This window comes from Oncorhynchus gorbuscha, linkage group LG10 (assembly GCF_021184085.1).
Source record: "Oncorhynchus gorbuscha isolate QuinsamMale2020 ecotype Even-year linkage group LG10, OgorEven_v1.0, whole genome shotgun sequence".
Classification (NCBI taxonomy): domain Eukaryota; kingdom Metazoa; phylum Chordata; class Actinopteri; order Salmoniformes; family Salmonidae; genus Oncorhynchus; species Oncorhynchus gorbuscha.
In genome coordinates this window covers 60793823-60812999 of record NC_060182.1, presented here as the reverse complement: position 1 = coordinate 60812999, position 19177 = coordinate 60793823, and the positions used below count along the sequence as shown (strand labels likewise).

Genomic DNA, 19177 nt, shown 5'->3' with positions numbered 1-19177 from the left:
CTCTCTCTCTCTCTCTCTCTCTCTCTCTCTCTCTCTCTCTCTCTCTCTCTCTCTCTCTCTCTCTCTCTCTCTCTCTCTCTCTCTCTCTCTCTCTGTCTCTCTCTCTCTCTCTCTCTCTCTCTCTCTCTCTCTCTCTCTCTCTCTCTCTCTCTCTCTCTCTCTCTCTCTCTCTCTCTCTCTCTCTCTCTCTCTCTCTCTCTCTCTCTCTCTCTCTCTCTCTCTCTCTCTCTCTCTCTCTCTCTCTCTCTCTCTCTGTGCATTCATGTATTTTGTTTGTTGTTTCATTTCATAACGTTGTGACCCATACTCTCTGGTGCTACAGAAACTTAATCACAAGCTCATTATGCCATGAGCAGTCGGCAACAGTTCTCAGGCGTCTCTCTCTCTCTCTCTCTCTCTCTCTCTCTCTCTCTCTCTCTCTCTCTCTCTCTCTCACACTCTCTCTCTCTCTCTCTCTCTCACACTCTCTCACACTCTCACTCTCTCTCTCACTCTCACTCTCACTCTCACTCTCTCTGACTAAGATAGCAGTGCACAGGCTGGATTGTAGATCACTTTGCCTCTGCTCAAGACTAGCTGGTATTCACACCTTCCATCTGACACAACATGCCAAGTAGCAGATCAACAGGGGAATGGTCTGACCATCCCCCACCATGTCATATTGTCTGTGTGGGGTATATGCTGTGGGTGGTGGTTAGGAAGACTGACAGTGGAGTGGGATGTAGCCAGGTGGAGTAGTAGTCTGTCAGTGGGATACTGGTAAGGCATCTACCATCATCATAGCTTAGAGCGATTCTTGCTTATAATTGGCCTGAACAACAGAGTACAGAACTGGTAATGCTGACAGGCCAACAAGCATCTTCAGAGAGAGTGGGAGGGGAGAGGGAGAGAGGGAGTTAGAGGCAGAGATAGATGAGAGAGAGAAAGAGATCCCACAGTGACAGGATTGTTACATTGATTACAGACATAATAAAGATGGCTGCCATTAAAGGGATGGCCGTACGGCCCAGGGCCAGTAATCCAATCAGAGGACTCGAGGAGGATGAGGTAATGCAAGAGCAAGAGAGCGTGGGATTCAATTATCTACAATGTTCCCCTCTCTCCCTCCTCCTCTGTTCATAACCCGGCCATCCATTACTCTACCTTCATCTACATGCCCTCAGTCCTTATTGAATCTCATCTGATTTAAATCGGTGGTTTAGGGGCTGAGGTGGGTTGGGACAGACAGACAGATAGACAGCTAGACAGACAGGGTTTATTGCCCGCCTGTGATGTTATATGTATTGATTGGATTTACAGGACAGAATCAAATGGAATGAATGATTCATAAAAAGAGACTGGCCTGTGAGGGTATTTGATCTCTATTAGGGACCAGTGGAGCACAGTTTATTCTATTCCAACATCAAACACACACACACACACACACACACACACACACACACACACACACACACACACACACACACACACACACACACACACACACACACACACACACACACACACACACACACACACACACACACACACACACACACACACACACTTACAGATCTCAGAGCCTGGAGCCTCAAACCCACCCTCCTTCTTTCAGTGATCCGTTTTGTGGATGTAAAATAAAAGCTAATGCAATAATCTTCTCCAGGCCTGGTAGGCTAGTGGAGCAGAGAGGGCTCTGTCTTTATTCCTAAAGCGAGGATTCTGGCATTCATTTCCATGACCAGCGAACCAACACGCGTGTCCACTGACATCACACCACAGGCTGATATATGGTGGGGTTGGTAGGGGCAGGGTGGTGTGTGTGTGTGTGTGTGTGTGTGTGTGTGTGTGTGTGTGTGTGTGTGTGTGTGTGTGTGTGTGTGTGTGTGTGTGTGTGTGTGTGTGTGTGTGTGTGTGTGTGTGTGTGTGTGTGTGTGTGTGTGTGTGTGTGTGTGTGTGTAGTTTTGCATGTATGTGTAAATGTGCATGTGTGTGTAAATGTGCATGTGTGTTCGCGAATGTGTGTGTGTTGCTAAAGGGAATATTCTGTGTTTAATTACCAGGACCAGTGAGTGTGTCCTCTGACATTCCACCGGAGGCTGATAGATGGCGTAGTCGGCGGGGGGGCGGGGGCTTTTCCATTCCAGAAGGTTTTACTAGCGATGGCCATACGATGCTATGTGGTCACTTTCCATAGCTGATTGCACTTATTGTGGGGCGGCAGGTAGCCTAGTGGTTAGAGCGTTGGGCCAGTAACTGAAAGGTTGCTAGATCGAATCCCCGAGCTGCCCCTGAACAAGGCAGTTTAACCCGCAGTTTAACCCACTGTTCCTAGGCCGTCATTGTAAATAAGAATTTGTTCTTAACTGACTTGCCTGGTTCAATAAAGGCTAAATATATATATATTTTTAAGTCACTCTAGATGAAAGCAGCTGCTAAATAATATACAGTGCCTTCGGAAAGTATTCAAACCTCTTGACTTTTTTCCACATTTTGTTACAGCCTTATATTAAAATGGATTTGTTTTCTCTCCCCCTCATCAAAAGCATGAGCTGGTGCACAGCCAAAGAAAATGATTTAGTGTAGAGGTGCTGACGAATGGTGAATGAACTGTAGGCTATAAAAACAAAGGGAGCCGCACACTTTGTGTATAAACTCCAAGTAATTTATACATAGTGTGTGTGACTCTGTTTTTATACCCCTCATCAATCTACACACAATACCCCATAATGACAAAGCAACAACTGGGTTTTATACGTTTTTATGAATAAACTGAAATATCACATTTACATAAGTATTCAGACCATTTACTCAGTATTTTGTTGAAGCACCTTTGGCACTGATTACAGCTTAGAGTCTTCTTGGGTATGAGGCTACAAGCTTGGCACACCTGTATTTGGGGAGTTCCTCCCATTCTTCTCTGCAGATCCTCTCAAGCTCTGTCAGGTTAGATGTGGAGCGTTGCTGCACAGATATTTTCAGGTCTCTCCAGAGATGTTCGATCAGGTTCACGTCTGGGCTCTGGCTGGGCCACTCAAAGACATTCAGAGACTTGTCCCGAAGCCACTCCTGCGTTGTCTTAGCTGTGTGCTTAAGGCCTTTGTCGTATTGGAAGGTGAACCTTTGCCACAGTCTGAGGTCCTGAGTGCTCTGGAGCAGGTTTTCATCAAGGATATCTCTCTACTTTGTTCATCTTTGCCTCAATCCTGACTAGTCTCCCAGTTCCTGCTGCTGAAAAATATCCACACAGCATGATGCTGCCACCACCATGCTTCACCATAGGGATGGTGCCAAGTTTCCTCCAGATGTGATGCTTGGAATTCAGGCCAAAGAGCTCAATCTTGGTTTCATCAGACCAGAGAATCTTGTTTCTCATGGTCTGAGAGTCTTCAGGTGCCTTTCGGCAAACTCCAAGCCTTTTACTGAGGAGTGGCTTCTGCCAAGCCACTCTACCATACAGGCCTGATTGGTGGAGGGCTGCAGAGTTGGTTGTCCTTCTGGAAGGTTCTCCCATCTCCACAGAGGAACTCTAAAGCTCCGTTAGTGTCATGCAGGTGAAAGAGGACCCAAACGCGACTTAACAGAAACAGAGTTTATTAATGCTCAAAACGGAATAACTGAAATCCTCTAGATTTGTAGAGGGGAAAACAACTGGAGAAGCGGCCACAGACTGCAGGTCGCTTCGGGTAGGCGCAGGCCGTAGTCGACTGAGACACCTGCTCACACGCAGCGTCTGATGAAGGCACAAAACACGACAGGACAGGGTGATACACAATCACGGCAAAAAACACGACAGGACAGGGCGAAACGCAATCACAGCATGGTGAATACAATACAAGGAACCGACGGCACAGGAACGGATCACAAAGGAATAAATAGGGACTCTAATCAGGGGAAAGGATCGGGAACAGGTGTGGGAAGACTAAATGATGATTAGGGGAATAGGAACAGCTGGGAGCAGGAACGGAACGACAGAGAGAAGAGAGAGCGAGAGAGTGAGAGAGGGAGGGGGAGAGAGAGGGATAGAACCAAACAAGACCAGCAGAGGGAAACGAATAGCATGGGGAGCACAGGGACAAGACATGACAATAAATGACAAACATGACAGTACCCCCCCACTCACCGAGCGCCTCCTGGCGCACTCGAGGAGGAATCCTGGCGGCAACGGAGGAAATCATCGATGAGCGAACGGTCCAGCACGTCCCGAGACGGAACCCAACTCCTCTCCTCAGGACCGTAACCCTCCCAATCCACTAGGTATTGGTGACCCCGTCCCGAGAACGCATGTCCATAATTTTATGTACCTTGTAAATAGGTGCGCTCTCGACAAGGACGGGAGGGGGGAGGGAAGACGAACGGGGTGCGAAGAAAGGGCTTAACACAGGAGACATGGAAGACAGGATGGACGCGACGAAGATGTCGCGGAAGAAGCAGTCGCACAGCGACAGGATTGACGACCTGGGAGACACGGAACGGACCAATGAACCGCGGAGTCAACTTACGAGAAGCTGTCGTAAGAGGAAGGTTGCGAGTGGAAAGCCACACTCTCTGGCCGCAACAATACCTTGGACTCTTAATCCTGCGTTTATTGGCGGCTCTCACCGTCTGTGCCCTGTAACGGCAAAGTGCAGACCTCACCCTCCTCCAGGTGCGCTCACAACGTTGGACAAACGCTTGAGCGGAGGGAACGCTGGACTCGGCAAGCTGGGATGAGAACAGAGGAGGCTGGTAACCCAGACTACTCTGAAACGGAGATAACCCGGTAGCAGACGAAGGAAGCGAATTGTGAGCGTATTCTGCCCAGGGGAGCTGTTCTGCCCAAGACGCAGGGTTTCTGAAAGAAAGGCTGCGTAGTATGCGACCAATCGTCTGATTGGCCCTCTCTGCTTGACCGTTAGACTGGGGATGAAACCCGGAAGAGAGACTGACGGACGCACCAATCAAACGACAGAACTCCCTCCAAAACTGTGACGTGAATTGCGGACCTCTGTCTGAAACGGCGTCTAACGGGAGGCCATGAATTCTGAATACATTCTCAATAATGATTTGTGCCGTCTCCTTAGCGGAAGGAAGCTTAGCGAGGGAATGAAATGTGCCGCCTTAGAGAACCTATCGACAACCGTCAGAATCACAGTCTTCCCCGCAGACAAAGGCAGACCGGTAATGAAGTCTAAGGCAATGTGAGACCATGGTCGAGAAGGAATGGGGAGCGGTCTGAGACGACCGGCAGGAGGAGAGTTACCCGACTTAGTCTGCGCGCAGTCCGAACAGGCAGCCACGAAACGGCGCGTGTCACGCTCCTGAGTCGGCCACCAAAAGCGCTGGCGAATAGACGCAAGAGTGCCTCGAACACCGGGATGACCCGCTAACTTGGCAGAGTGAGCCCACTGAAGAACGGCCAGACGAGTGGAAACAGGAACGAAAAGGAGGTTACTAGGACAAGCGCGCGCGCGACGCAGTGTGCGTGAGTGCTTGCTTAACCTGTCTTTCAATTCCCCAGACTGTTAACCCGACAACACGCCCATAAGGAAGAATCCCCTCGGGATCAGTAGAAGCCACAGAAGAACTAAACAGACGGGATAAGGCATCAGGCTTGGTGTTCTTGCTACCCGGACGGTAAGAAATCACAAACTCGAAACGAGCGAAAAACAACGCCCAACGAGCTTGATGGGCATTAAGTCGTTTGGCAGAACGGATGTACTCAAGGTTCTTATGGTCTGTCCAAACGACAAAAGGAACGGTCGCCCCCTCCAACCACTGTCGCCATTCGCCTAGGGCTAAGCGGATGGCGAGCAGTTCACGGTTACCCACATCATAGTTGCGCTCAGATGGCGACAGGCGATGAGAAAAATAAGCGCAAGGATGAACCTTATCGTCAGACTGGAAGCGCTGGGATAGAATGGCTCCCACGCCTACCTCTGAAGCGTCAACCTCGACAATGAATTGTCTAGTGACGTCAGGAGTAACGAGGATAGGAGCGGACGTAAAACGTTCTTTTAGAAGATCAAAAGCTCCCTGGGCGGAACCGGACCACTTAAAACACGTCTTGACAGAAGTAAGAGCTGTGAGAGGGGCAGCAACTTGACCGAAATTACGAATGAAACGCCGATAGAAATTAGCGAAACCTAAAAAGCGCTGCAACTCGACACGTGACCTTGGAACGGGCCAATCACTGACAGCTTGGACCTTAGCGGAATCCATCTGAATGCCTTCAGCGGAAATAACGGAACCGAGAAAAGTAACGGAGGAGACATGAAAAGAGCACTTCTCAGCCTTTACGTAGAGACAATTCTCTAAAAGGCGCTGTAGAACACGTCGAACGTGCTGAACATGAATCTCGAGTGACGGAGAAAAAATCAGGATATCGTCAAGATAGACAAAAACAAAAATGTTCAGCATGTCTCTCAGAACATCATTAACTAATGCCTGAAAAACAGCTGGCGCATTGGCGAGACCGAACGGCAGAACCCGGTACTCAAAATGCCCTAACGGAGTATTAAACGCCGTTTTCCACTCGTCCCCCTCTCTGATGCGCACGAGATGGTAAGCGTTACGAAGGTCCAACTTAGTAAAGCACCTGGCTCCCTGCAGAATCTCGAAGGCTGATGACATAAGGGGAAGCGGATAACGATTCTTAACCGTTATGTCATTCAGCCCTCGATAATCCACGCAGGGGCGCAGAGTACCGTCCTTCTTCTTAACAAAAAGAACCCCGCCCCGGCCGGAGAGGAAGAAGGCACTATGGTACCGGCGTCAAGAGACACAGACAAATAATCCTCGAGAGCCTTACGTTCGGGAGCCGACAGAGAGTATAGTCTACCTCGAGGAGGAGTGGTCCCCGGAAGGAGATCAATACTACAATCATACGACCGGTGAGGAGGAAGGGAGTTGGCTCGGGACCGACTGAAGACCGTGCGCAGATCATGATATTCCTCCGGCACTCCTGTCAAATCGCCAGGTTCCTCCTGAGAAGTAGGGACAGAAGAAACGGGAGGGATGGCAGACATTAAACACTTCACATGACAAGAAACGTTCCAGGATAGGATAGAATTACTAGACCAATTAATAGAAGGATTATGACATACTAGCCAGGGATGACCCAAAACAACAGGTGTAAACGGTGAACGGAAAATCAAAAAGAAATAGTCTCACTGTGGTTACCAGATACTGTGAGGGTTAAAGGTAGTGTCTCAAATCTGATACTGGGAAGATGACTACCATCTAAGGCGAACATGGGCGTAGGCTTATCTAACTCTCTGAAAGGAATGTCATGTTTCCGAACCCATGCTTCGTCCATGAAACAACCCTCAGCCCCAGAGTCTATCAAGGCACTACATGTAGCGCCCGAACCGGTCCAGCGTAGGTGGACCGACAAAGTAGTACAGGACTTTGATGGAGAGACTTGAGTAGTTGCGCTCACCTGTAGCCCTCCGCTTACAGATGAGCTCTGGCTTTTACTGGACATGAATTAACAAAATGTCCAGCAACTCCACAATAGAGGCACAGGCGGTTGGTGATCCTCCGTTCCCTCTCCTTATTCGAGATGCGAATCCCTCCCAGCTGCATGGGCTCAGTCTCAAAGCCAGAGGGGGAGATGGTTGCGATGCGGAGCAGGGAAACACCGTTGATGCGAGCTCTCTTCCACGAGCCCGGTGACGAAGATCTACCCGTCGTTCTATGCGGATGGCGAGAGCAATCAAAGAGTCCACATCTGAAGGAACCTCCCGGGAGAGAATCTCATCCTTAACCACTGCGTGGAGTCCCTCCAGAAAACGAGCGAGCAGCGCCGGCTCGTTCCACTCACTAGAGGCAGCAAGAGTGCGAAACTCAATGGAATAATCCGTTATGGACCGTTCACCTTGGCATAAGGAAGCCAGGGCCCTAGAAGCCTCCCCACCAAAAACTGAACGGTCAAAAACCCGAATCATCTCCTCTTTAAAGTTCTGGAATCTGTTAGAGCAATCAGCCCTTGCCTCCCAGATAGCTGTGCCCCATTCTCGAGCCCGGCCAGTAAGGAGTGAAATGACGTAAGCAACCCGAGCTCTCTCTCTAGAGTATGTGTGGGGTTGGAGAGAGAACACAATCTCACACTGCGTGAGAAAGGAGCGGCACTCAGTGGGCTGCCCGGAGTAGCAAGGTGGGTTATTAACCCTGGGTTCTGGAGGCTCGGCAGGCCAGGGAGTAACAGGTGGCACGAGACGTAGACTCTGGAACTGTCCAGAGAGGTCGGAAACCTGAGCGGCCAGGTTCTCCACGGCATGGCGAGCAGCAGACAATTCCTGCTCGTGTCTGCCGAGCATGGCTCCTTGGATCTCGACGGCAGTGTAACGAGCGTCTGAAGTCGCTGGGTCCATTCCTTGGTCGGTTCCTTCTGTCATGCAGGTGAAAGAGGACCCAAACGCGACTTAACAGAAACAGAGTTTATTAATGCTCAAAACGGAATAACTGAAATCCTCTAGATTTGTAGAGGGAAAACAACTGGAGAAGCGGCCACAGACTGCAGGTCGCTTCGGGTAGGCGCAGGCCGTAGTCGACTGAGACACCTGCTCACACGCAGCGTCTGATGAAGGCACAAAACACGACAGGACAGGGTGATACACAATCACGGCAAAAACACGACAGGACAGGGCGAAACGCAATCACAGCATGGTGAATACAATACAAGGAACCGACGGCACAGGAACGGATCACAAAGGAATAAATAGGGACTCTAATCAGGGGAAAGGATCGGGAACAGGTGTGGGAAGACTAAATGATGATTAGGGGAATAGGAACAGCTGGGAGCAGGAACGGAACGACAGAGAGAAGAGAGAGCGAGAGAGTGAGAGAGGGAGGGGGAGAGAGAGGGATAGAACCAAACAAGACCAGCAGAGGGAAACGAATAGCATGGGGAGCACAGGGACAAGACATGACAATAAATGACAAACATGACAGTTAGAGTGACCATCAGGTTCTTGGTCACCTCTCTGACCAAGGCCCTTCTCCCCCGATTGCTCAGTATGGGCGGGCGGCCAGCTCCAGAATGATGGAGGCCACTGTGTTCTTGGGGCCCTTCAATGCTGCGTACATTTTTTGGTACCCTTCCCCAGATCTGTTCCTCGACACAATCCTGTCTGAGCTCTACGGACAAATCCTTCAACCTCATGGCTTGGTTTTTGCTCTGACATGCACTGTCAACTGTGGGATCGTATATAGACAGGTGTGTGCCTTTCCAAATCATGTTCAATCCATTGAATTTTCCACAGGTGGACTCCAATCAAGTTGTGAAAACATCTCAAGGATGATCAATGGAAACAGGATGAACCTGAGATCAATTTCAAGTCTCATAGCAAAGGGTCTGAATACTTAAGTAAATAAGGTATTTCTGTTTGACATTTTTTATAAATTTGCAAAAATGACCTGTTTTCACTTTGTCATTATGGGATATTGTGTGTACATTGCTGCTGATTTGTATGTATTTAATCCATTTTAGAATGAGGCTGTAATGTAACAAAATGTGGAAAAAGTGAAGAGGTCTGAAAACTCTCCGAATGAACTGCAACAGTTTGTTCATTGTGTGTTATTTTGTCCCAGCTGTTTTTATCGTGTGTGTGTGTGTGTGTGTGTGTGTGTGTGTGTGTGTGTGTGTGTGTGTGTGTGTGTGTGTGTGTGTGTGTGTGTGTGTGTGTGTGTGTGTGTGTGTGTGTGTGTGTGTGTGTGTGTGTGTGTGTGTGTGTGTGTGCGTGCGTGCGTGCGTGCGTCTGGGCTGTAAGAACAGGCTTATGACATGTAGAGAATTTGTCATGGCTAGACTGATTACATGAGTGTGAAAGCATGGACGCTGAAGGCACACACAGACAGTAAGACAGACACGTTACAGAGAGTGGATCAGGCAGGGTCCTGACATTCATTACTGTGTCCTTCTGAGGAGGGACCTCAGTGGGATTAAACTGGTGGAGATTCAGCCTCCTGCTCAGACAAGACAAGACCAGGGCTACTGAACTGGAGGAGATTTGAAGTGACATTAGTCTCCTCTCTCTCTCTCTCTCTCTCTCTTTCTCTCCCTTTCCGTTTCTTTCTCTCTACCCTTGTCTGTCCCTGCATTCCTCTCCCCCTTGCTCTCCCTCTCTCATTCCTCTTATTGTTCCACTCCCTCTTCTTGCCCGGCTGCTCCCATCTCTCCCTCTCCCTCTCCCTCTCCCTTGAATGTTCTTCCCTCCCTCCCCATGCAGTCTGTCCTGATAGTAGAGGCTAGCTGAGATGCAGTCATGTTGATCAGAGAGCGTCACACTCACAAAATCAGCGGTCGATACTTTGCAAATGCATTCACTTTATTTTCAATGTCAGACTCCAATTGTCAATGTCTGGCTACATACGGCACAACAATGTGTGTGTGTGTTGTGTATGTGTGTGTGTGCCATACAACAAAGGCTCAGATCAGGTTCATACACACACATCCTTACCCAGTTTAGAGTGTCCGAAGCAGAAGACACAGCCATCTGCTCCGTTCACCACCGACTGAATGACCTCAGCTACAGTACCAGCACACACCTCCGCCTAGAGAGAGAGAGATTGGGATTGGCTAGGGGGCCATTTGGAATTGGCTGGGGGGTCATTTGGGATTGGCTACCCTGCATATAATCAGATCCCTACCTGTGATGCATCATGGGGGAAGGCGGCGTCGAAGGCAAACATCTTAGGTGGGGCCTGATTGACTCCTCGTTTCTGGAGGGTGTTTCCTTGCATCTGGTTGGCTGATGGATCCATAATGGTCACCTGCTTCTTCCTGGTGTCCACCTTGAGGAAAGAGCTGGACTCTGCTGCGTCCGAGGACATCACAGGACACACACGCACCATCACCTTCACCTGGTGGAGGGACAGAGGACAGGACCAGATAACTCAGAACAGGGGATCGTAAACTCATTAGAATCAGATTGTAGAACCCAACAATAGAACAGAAGTAGGTCAAGATAAGATCAGGTCAAACCCCTAAAGCCCTACAGAGGCCAGTTGAACCAGGATAAAACCAGTTGATCCGTTGTAAAAACTATTTGTAAACAATTGACCCATAGTAAAAAAACAGTAGAACCCCAGTAGAAACCAGTAGTAACGATAAAATCCTATTGTTTCATTCATGGGGGGCTGAAACCCTCTTCTGCGCTAAACCTAACAAAGACAAGATAAACCTAACAAAGACAAGCCAGCTATTTAGTTCTTAGAAGACACGCATCAACACCTGCATCACCTCTCCCTCTTTTTCCTGTGTTAGACTTCAAAGCTTTAAGCGGAGCAATCTTATTTTTAGCACTTTCTCTCTTTCACCTCCCCCCCCCCCCCACACACGTCAACACTCGTTTGTTGTCACACCTCGTTGGCGTTGAGGTTTTTTTTATCGAGAGAAAAGCAGCTGACAGATCTCAAACTTTTCCCAGAGCTCCTGCAGGTTCACTTATCTACTTCTTTATTCACAGCTAGGAGGAGCTTTAGAGAGAGGCATGGGGATAAGGGAGAAATAGATAGCGGGAGGATGGAGCAATTCAGGATAGAAGAAGAGAGAGGGGAGGGAGTGAGATGGAGGGGAGAGAGAAAAAAGGGAGGAGAGGAATGTAGGATAATAAAAAAAAGGGAGAGGAGGGAGTAGAGGAGAGGATGCAAATTCAGATCCATGCTGTCATTTTCCCCACCACCGAGACCGAACATGAGTCACCGTCAGAAGACAGGTTCTGCTTTAAGCTTCCGCTAAACGTTGCTCTGGGATTAAAACGGGACGACGTTCCCAAACGCTCCCAAACACACTGTGGCTTTCAGACAGGACGCTCCAGAATGCTCAGAAAAGACAGAATTACAGCCGGATAGAGGGGAGAGACGTGAGCAGAGATGAAAGCAAACAGAGTAAATAGCAGATAAGTGAATAGAAAAGATTTGAGCCTTGAGGACATGAAGGCATGAGTCTGCGTCGTGTTGTGTAACAGGATTGAGCAGCCAAGGAGAACGGAAACACAAATGAAAGACATTCACCATGAACGCAACGCAGCAGGAATCTGCATGCTAACAAAATAATGTCATTTGAATAACTGAAAACATGGGGCAAATGCAATAACCGTGTGTGTGTGTATAGTGTGTGTGTGTGTGTGTGTGCGTGTGTATAGTGTGTGCGTGTGTGTATAGTGTGTGTGTGTGTGCGTGTGTGTATAGTGTGTGTGTGTGTGTGTGACAGATAGAGAGAGAGGGGGACAGAGGGAAAAGTAAGAGAGAGAAAGTGAATGAGGGAGAAGGGAGTATGATGGATCCCCCCTCTCCTCTGCAGAGGAGTAAGGTAAAATGGTCTGCTTGTAGAGCCAGCAGCACTGAGATGACATTCTCCAGATCTCCTCTCAAACGAAGCTCACCATTAAAACACACTGACATTAAAAAGATTCTCTAGGACAAGACGTTTTAACAGCGCTTCTACAATGGACAATACAAATGATTTTCTCTCTCTAATGGAAATGTGAAAGTGAAGATATATATATATATATACAGTGGGCAAAAAAGTATTTAGTCAGCCACCAATTGTGCAAGTTCTCCCACTTAAAAAGATGAGAGAGGCCTGTAATTTTCATCATATGTACACTTCAACTATGACAGACAAAATGAGAAACAAAATCCAGAAAATCACATTGTAGGATTTTTAATGAATTTATTTGCAAATTATGGTGGAAAATAAGTATTTGGTCAATAAGAAAAGTTTATCTCAATACTTTGTTATATACCCTTTGTTGGCAATGACAGAGGTCAAACGTTTTCTGTAAGTCTTCACAAGGTTTTCACACACTGTTGCTGGTATATTGGCCCATTCCTCCATGCAGATCTCCTCTAGAGCAGTGATGTTGTGGGGCTGTTGCTGGGCAACATGGACTTTCAACTCCCTCCAAAGATTTTCTATGGGGTTGAGATCTGGAGACTGGCTAGGCCACTCCAGGATCTTGAAATGAGTCTTACGAAGCCACTCCTTCGTTGCCCGGGCGGTGTGTTTGGGATCATTGTCATGCTGAAAGACCCAGCCACGTTTCATCTTCAATGCCCTTGCTGATGGAAGGAGGTTTTCACTCAAAATCTCACGATATATGGCCCCATTCATTCTTTCCTTTACACGGATCAGTCATCCTGGTCCCTTTGCAGAAAAACAGCCCTAAAGCATGATGTTTCCACCCCCATGCTTCACAGTAGGTATGGTGTTCTTAGGGTGCAACTCAGCATTCTTTGTCCTCCAAACACGACGAGTTGAGTTTTTACCAAAAAGTTATATTTTGGTTTCATCTGACCATATGACATTCTCCCAATCTTCATCTGGATCATCCAAATGCGCTCTAGCAAACTTCAGACGGGCCTGGACATGTACTGGCTTAAGCAGGGGGACACGTCTGGCACTGCAGGATTTGAGTCCCTGGCGGCGTAGTGTGTTACTGATGGTAGGCTTTGTTACTTTGGTCCCAGCTCTCTGGTCCCAGCTCTCTAGGTCATTCACTAGGTCCCCCTGTGTGGTTCTGGGATTTTTGCTCACCGTTCTTGTGATCATTTTGACCCCACGGGGTGAGATCTTGCGTGGAGCCCCAGATCGAGGGAGATTATCAGTGGTCTTGTATGTCTTCCATTTCCTAATAATTGCTCCCACAGTTGATTTCTTCAAACCAAGCTGCTTACCTATTGCAGATTCAGTCTTCCCAGCCTGGTGCAGGTCTACAATTCTGTTTCTGGTGTCCTTTGACAGCTCTTTGGTCTTGGCCATACTGGAGTTTGGAGTGTGACTGTTTGAGGTTGTGGACAGGTGTCTTTTATACTTATAACAAGTTCAAACAGGTGCCATTAATACAGGTAACGAGTGGAGGACAGAGGTCTGTTACAGGTCTGTGAGAGCCAGAAGTCTTGCTTGTTTGTAGGTGACCAAATACTTATTTTCCACCATAATTTGCAAATAAATTCATAAAAAATCCTACAATGTGATTTTCTGGAGGAAAAAAAAATCTAATTTTGTCTGTCATAGTTGAAGTGTACCTATGATGAAAATTACAGGCCTCTCTCATCTTTTTAAGTGGGAGAACTTGCACAATTGGTGGCTGACTAAATACTATTTTGCCCCACTGTATATATATATATATATATATATATATATATATATATACACTGCTCAAAAAAAATAAAGGGAACACTTAAACAACACAATGTAACTCCAAGTCAATCACACTTCTGTAAAATCAAACTGTCCACTTAGGAAGCAACACTGATTGACAATAAATTTCACATACTGTTGTGCAAATGGAATAGACAACAGGTGGAAATTCTAGGCAATTTGCAAGACACCCCCAATAAAGGAGTGGTTCTGCAGGTGTGGACCACAGACCACTTCTCAGTTCCTATGCTTCCTGGCTGATGTTTTGGTCACTTTTGAATGCTGGCGGTGCTTTCACTCTAGTGGTAGCATGAGACGGAGTCTACAACCCACACAAGTGGCTCAGGTAGTGCAAGCTCATTCAGGATGGCACATCAATGCGAGCTGTGGAAAGAAGGTTTGCTGTGTCTGTCAGCGTAGTGTCCAGAGCATGGAGGCGCTACCTGGAGACAAGCCAGTACATCAGGAGACGTGGAGGAGGCCGTAGGAGGGCAACAACCCAGCAGCAGGACCGCTACCTCCACCTTTGTGCAAGGAGGAATACTGCCAGAGCCCTGCAAAATGACCGCCAGCAGGCCACAAATGTGCATGTATCTGCTCAAATGGTCAGAAACAGACTCCATGAGGGTGGTATGAGGGCCCGACGTCCACAGGTGGGGGTTGTGCTTACAGCCCAACACCGTGCAGGACGTTTGGCATTTGCCAGAGAACACAAAGATTGGCAAATTCGCCACTGGCGCCCTGTGCTCTTCACAGATGAAAACAGGTTCACACTGAGGATGTGACAGACGTGACAGTCTGGTGACGCCATGGAGAACATTCTGCTGCCTGCAACATCCTCCAGCATGACCGGTTTGGCGGTGGGTCAGTCATGGTGTGGGGTGGCATTTCTTTGGGGGGCCGCACAGCCCTCCATGTGCTCGCCAGAGGTAGCCTGACTGCCATTAGGTACTGAGATGAGATCCTCAGACCCCTTGTGAGACCATATGCTGGTGCGGTTGGCCCTGGGTTCCTCCTAATGCAAGACAATGCTAGATCTCATGTTGCTGGAGTGTGTCAGCAGTTCCTGCAAGAGGAAGGCATTGATGCTATGGACTGGCCCGCCCGTTCCCCAGACCTGAATCCAATTGAGCACATCTGGGACATCATGTCTCGCTCCATCCACCAACGGCACGTTGCACCACAGACTGTCCAGGAGTTGGCGGATGCTTTAGTCCAGGTCTGGGAGGAGATCCCTCAGGAGACCATCCGCCACCTCATCAGGAGCATGCCCAGGCGTTGTAGGGAGGTCATACAGGCACGTGGAGGCCACACACACTACTGAGCCTCATTTTGACTTGTTTTAAGGACATTACATCAAAGTTGGATCAGCCTGTAGTGTGGTTTTCCACTTTCATTTTGAGTGTGAATCCAAATCCAGACCTCCATGGGTTGATAAATTTGATTTCCATTGATAATTTTTGTGTGACTTTGTTGTCAGCACATTCAACTATGTAAAGAAAAAAGTATTTAATAAGAATATTTCATTCATTCAGATCTAGGATGTGTTATTTTAGTGTTCCCTTTATTTTTTTGAGCAATGTATATATATATATATATATACACAGAACATATTAAAACATATTAAAACAAAACATAGAGTTGTTCCCTCAGAACAGACTCAATTCATCGTGACACGGACTCTACAAGGTGTCAAAAACTGCCCCATGTTGACTCCAATGCTTCCCACAGTTGTGTCAAGTTGGCTGGATGTCCTTTGGGGGGTGGAACATTCTTGATACACACGGGAAACTACTGAGTGTGAACAACCCAGCAGTGTTGCAGTTCTTGACACACTCAAACCGCTATGCCTGGCACCTACTACCATACCCTGTTAAAAGGCACAGAAATCTCTTTTGTCTTGCCCATTCATCCTCTGAATGGCACACGTACACAATCCATGTCTCAATCTGTCTCAAGGCTTAAAAATCCTTCTTTAACCCCCCTTCATCTACACTGAATGAAGTGGATTTAACAAGCAACATCAAGGGATCATAGCCTTCACCTGGATTCACCCGGTCAGTCTGTGTCATTGGAAGAGCAGGTGTTCCTAATGTTTTGTACACTCAGTGTATAGTCAATGCAGACATGATAAAAGCACCAGCTGGTAGGTGAAAGTATAGAACTTAAACAGAGACTTTCTTCTGATCACTATGCCATCAAAATGACCAGGAAACAACAGGGAGAAAGGCCTTCCAGAGAGATAAGAGAAGGGTGTGTGTGTGTGTGTGTGTGTGTGTGTGTGTGTGAGAGAGAGAGAGAGAGAGAGAGAGAGAGAGAGAGAGAGAGAGAGAGAGAGAGAGAGAGAGAGAGAGAGAGAGAGAGAGAGAGAGAGAGAGAGAGAGTGAGAGAGAGAGAGAGAGAGAGAGAGAGAGAGAGAGAGAGAGAGAGAGAGAGAGAGAGAGAGAGAGAGAGAGAGAGAGAGAGAGAGAGAGAGAGAGAGAGAGAGAGAGAGAGAGAGAGAGAGAGAGAGAGAGAGAGAGAGAGAGAGAGAGAGAGAGAGAGAGAGAGAGAGAGAGAGAGAGAGAGAGAGAGAGAGAGACTGTGAGAGAGAGAGAGAGAGAGAGAGAGAGAGAGAGAGAGAGAGAGAGAGAGAGAGAGAGAGAATGTACCTGCTGCCTGTCTACTATAATGAGAGTCGAGATGTAAGCCTGGCGAGTACAGTTAACGGTCAGGTCAAGACTTCACAGTAAATTCAAAGACCTTTTGCAATATAAACATACACACACGTACACACTCCTGAGCGTCCAGTGACCTATCTTGACCCCAATACAAAGGCCCATCATATCAGTAAGTGCCTCAGGGGAAGGATTTGTATAACTCATATCGTGTCCCCCACAGATATCCATTTCCTCTTCCTGTCTCTGTGGGAAAGCACACATTGCATGATTACACAGCACACATCGGGACGTGTATGTAATTTAGGTACAGGCTTAGATACTGTGTGTGTGTGTATATGTGTGTGTGTGTGTGTGTGTGTGTGTGTGTGTGTGTGTGTGTGTGTGTGTGTGTGTGTGTGTGTGTGTGTGTGTGTGTGTGTGTGTGTGTGTGTGTGTGTGTGTGTGTGTGTGTGTGTGTGTGAGAGAGAGCAAGAGAGGGAGGGAAGGATAGAAAAGGAAAGCTAGAGAGTCTGTTTATAGTGTTTCTATAAAACAACTAAGAGCCAAGATGTTGATGATGTTAAATGTATCTTGGCATTGTGGCTGTTCTTCATTAGACAGACAGTTAAGAGGTATAATGTAGACATATTTGACCCAACACCATGGAGTCAGTATAGCTGGTAGGGGGGGGGGGGTCACAGTGGCGGGGAGATCTCACAGTGGCATGGTGACGGTGACAAATAAGGTTGAATGTTTACTGGTTACCCATGTGCGCACGGGGCTATTTAAATCCTGGCTAGTACCTGAGGAGAAACACCACAGCCCACAAGGTCCTTAAAGGAGCAATCAGCAGTTTATTTTAAAATAACAAAGCCGACACCCCGCCATTATTTTTGGTAAATACCTTCCGGATTGGGGCTGGAGAAATGTAACCACGCTCAAGCTATGGATGCAAGTACTGACCATATAGGATATATGTTTCATTTTAACCATGTTTTGAGGCTACACAGTGTTTATTTACAATTGCATTGTTAACAAACATTGGAGTAAAACAAGCTTATATTTTGGGTTCTGACGGGGTGCGACAGGTCAAACTAAGCTCATTAGGCATTCATAAGTCATGTTCTTCAAGAATCTGTGTGTGTATACTGGATGTACCAATCGCACGACGACAGAGACAGAGCTATAGGCTCTTTGTTCAGCTTAAACGGGGTGTGGAAAGGGGGGGGGCAGGGGGGGTCCTACAGTAGATGGGGGAAAGAAAGAGCGATGGACGAGGAGAGGTTGAGAGGGGTTAAGGATATAAGATGGAGGAGGGGTTGGGATAGGGCCCATTGGTAGTGTATTTGAGTGGAAGCTCTCGTCTCTCTCTGCGTTCATCAAGTCCCCTGGAGCAACTCCTCAGACAGACACTGATGTCACCCTGATAACAGCTCTTCTGTCTCTCTCTACCTCTCGCGCTATCGTCCATTCCCTCTCTACCTCTCCTTATCTACACCTCTCCCCCTTCTCTCTCTCCCGCTCCTCCTCCATCTCTCCCTATCCCCCCTTCTCTCTCTCCCTCTCCTCCTCCTCCTCCATCTCTCTCTATCCCCCTTCTCTCTCTCTCCCTCTCCTCCTCCATCTCTCTCTATCCCCCTTCTCTCTCTCCCTCTCCTCCTCCATCTCTCTCTATCCCCCCTTCTCTCTCTCCCGCTCCTCCATCTCTCTCTATCCCCCTTCTCTCTCCCCCTCTCCTCCTCCTCTATCTCTCTCTATCCCCCTTCTCTCTCTCCCTCTCCTCCTCCATCTCTCTATCCCCCTTCTCTCACTCCCTCTCCTCCTCCATCTCTCTATCCCCCTTCTCTCTATCCCCCTTCTCTCTCTCCCTCTCCTCCTCCATCTCTCTATCCCCCTTCTCTCTCTCCCTCTCCTCCATCTCTCTCTATCCCCCTTCTCCCTCTCCTCCTCCATCTCTCTCTACCCCCATCTTTCTCCCTCTCCTCCTCCATCTCTCTCTACCCCCATCTTTCTCCCTCTCCTCCTCCATCTCTCTCTACCCCCTTCTCTCTCTCTCTCCTCCTCCATCTCCCTCTCCATCTCTCTATCCCCCTTCTCTCTCTCCCTCTCCTCCATCTCTCTCTATCCCCCTTCTCTCTCTCCCTCTCCTCCTCCATCTCTCTCTACCCCCCTCTTTCTCCCTCTCCTCCTCCTCCTCCATCTCTCTCTATCTCACTTCTCTCTCTCCCTCTCCTCCTCCTCCTCCTCCATCTCCCTCTCCTCCTCCATCTCTCTCCCTCTCCTCCATCTCTCTCTATCCCCCCTTCTCTCTCTCCCTCTCCTCCTCCATCTCTCTCTATCACCCCCTTCTCTCTCTCCTCCTCCTCCATCTCTCTCTATCCCCCTGATGCGATGCCAATCAAAGCTCTTGGCTCTCAGCTCCTCGTCATGA

At 48.1% G+C, this 19177-nt stretch overlaps 1 protein-coding gene across 2 annotated transcripts in view; it reads right to left on the bottom strand.

Annotated features, from left to right (window-relative positions):
• The window catches only part of LOC124046313 (kinesin-like protein KIF26B), a 199668-nt gene that overhangs the window by 41116 nt on the left and 139375 nt on the right, over positions 1–19177 (bottom strand). For both annotated transcript variants that reach the window (XM_046366546.1, XM_046366548.1), the window contains exons 6-7: positions 10612–10824; positions 10422–10515 (exon numbers count right to left, since the gene is read on the bottom strand). In XM_046366546.1, the coding sequence (XP_046222502.1) occupies positions 10422–10515; positions 10612–10824 (307 nt within the window). The remainder of the gene's footprint in view (positions 1–10421; positions 10516–10611; positions 10825–19177) is intronic.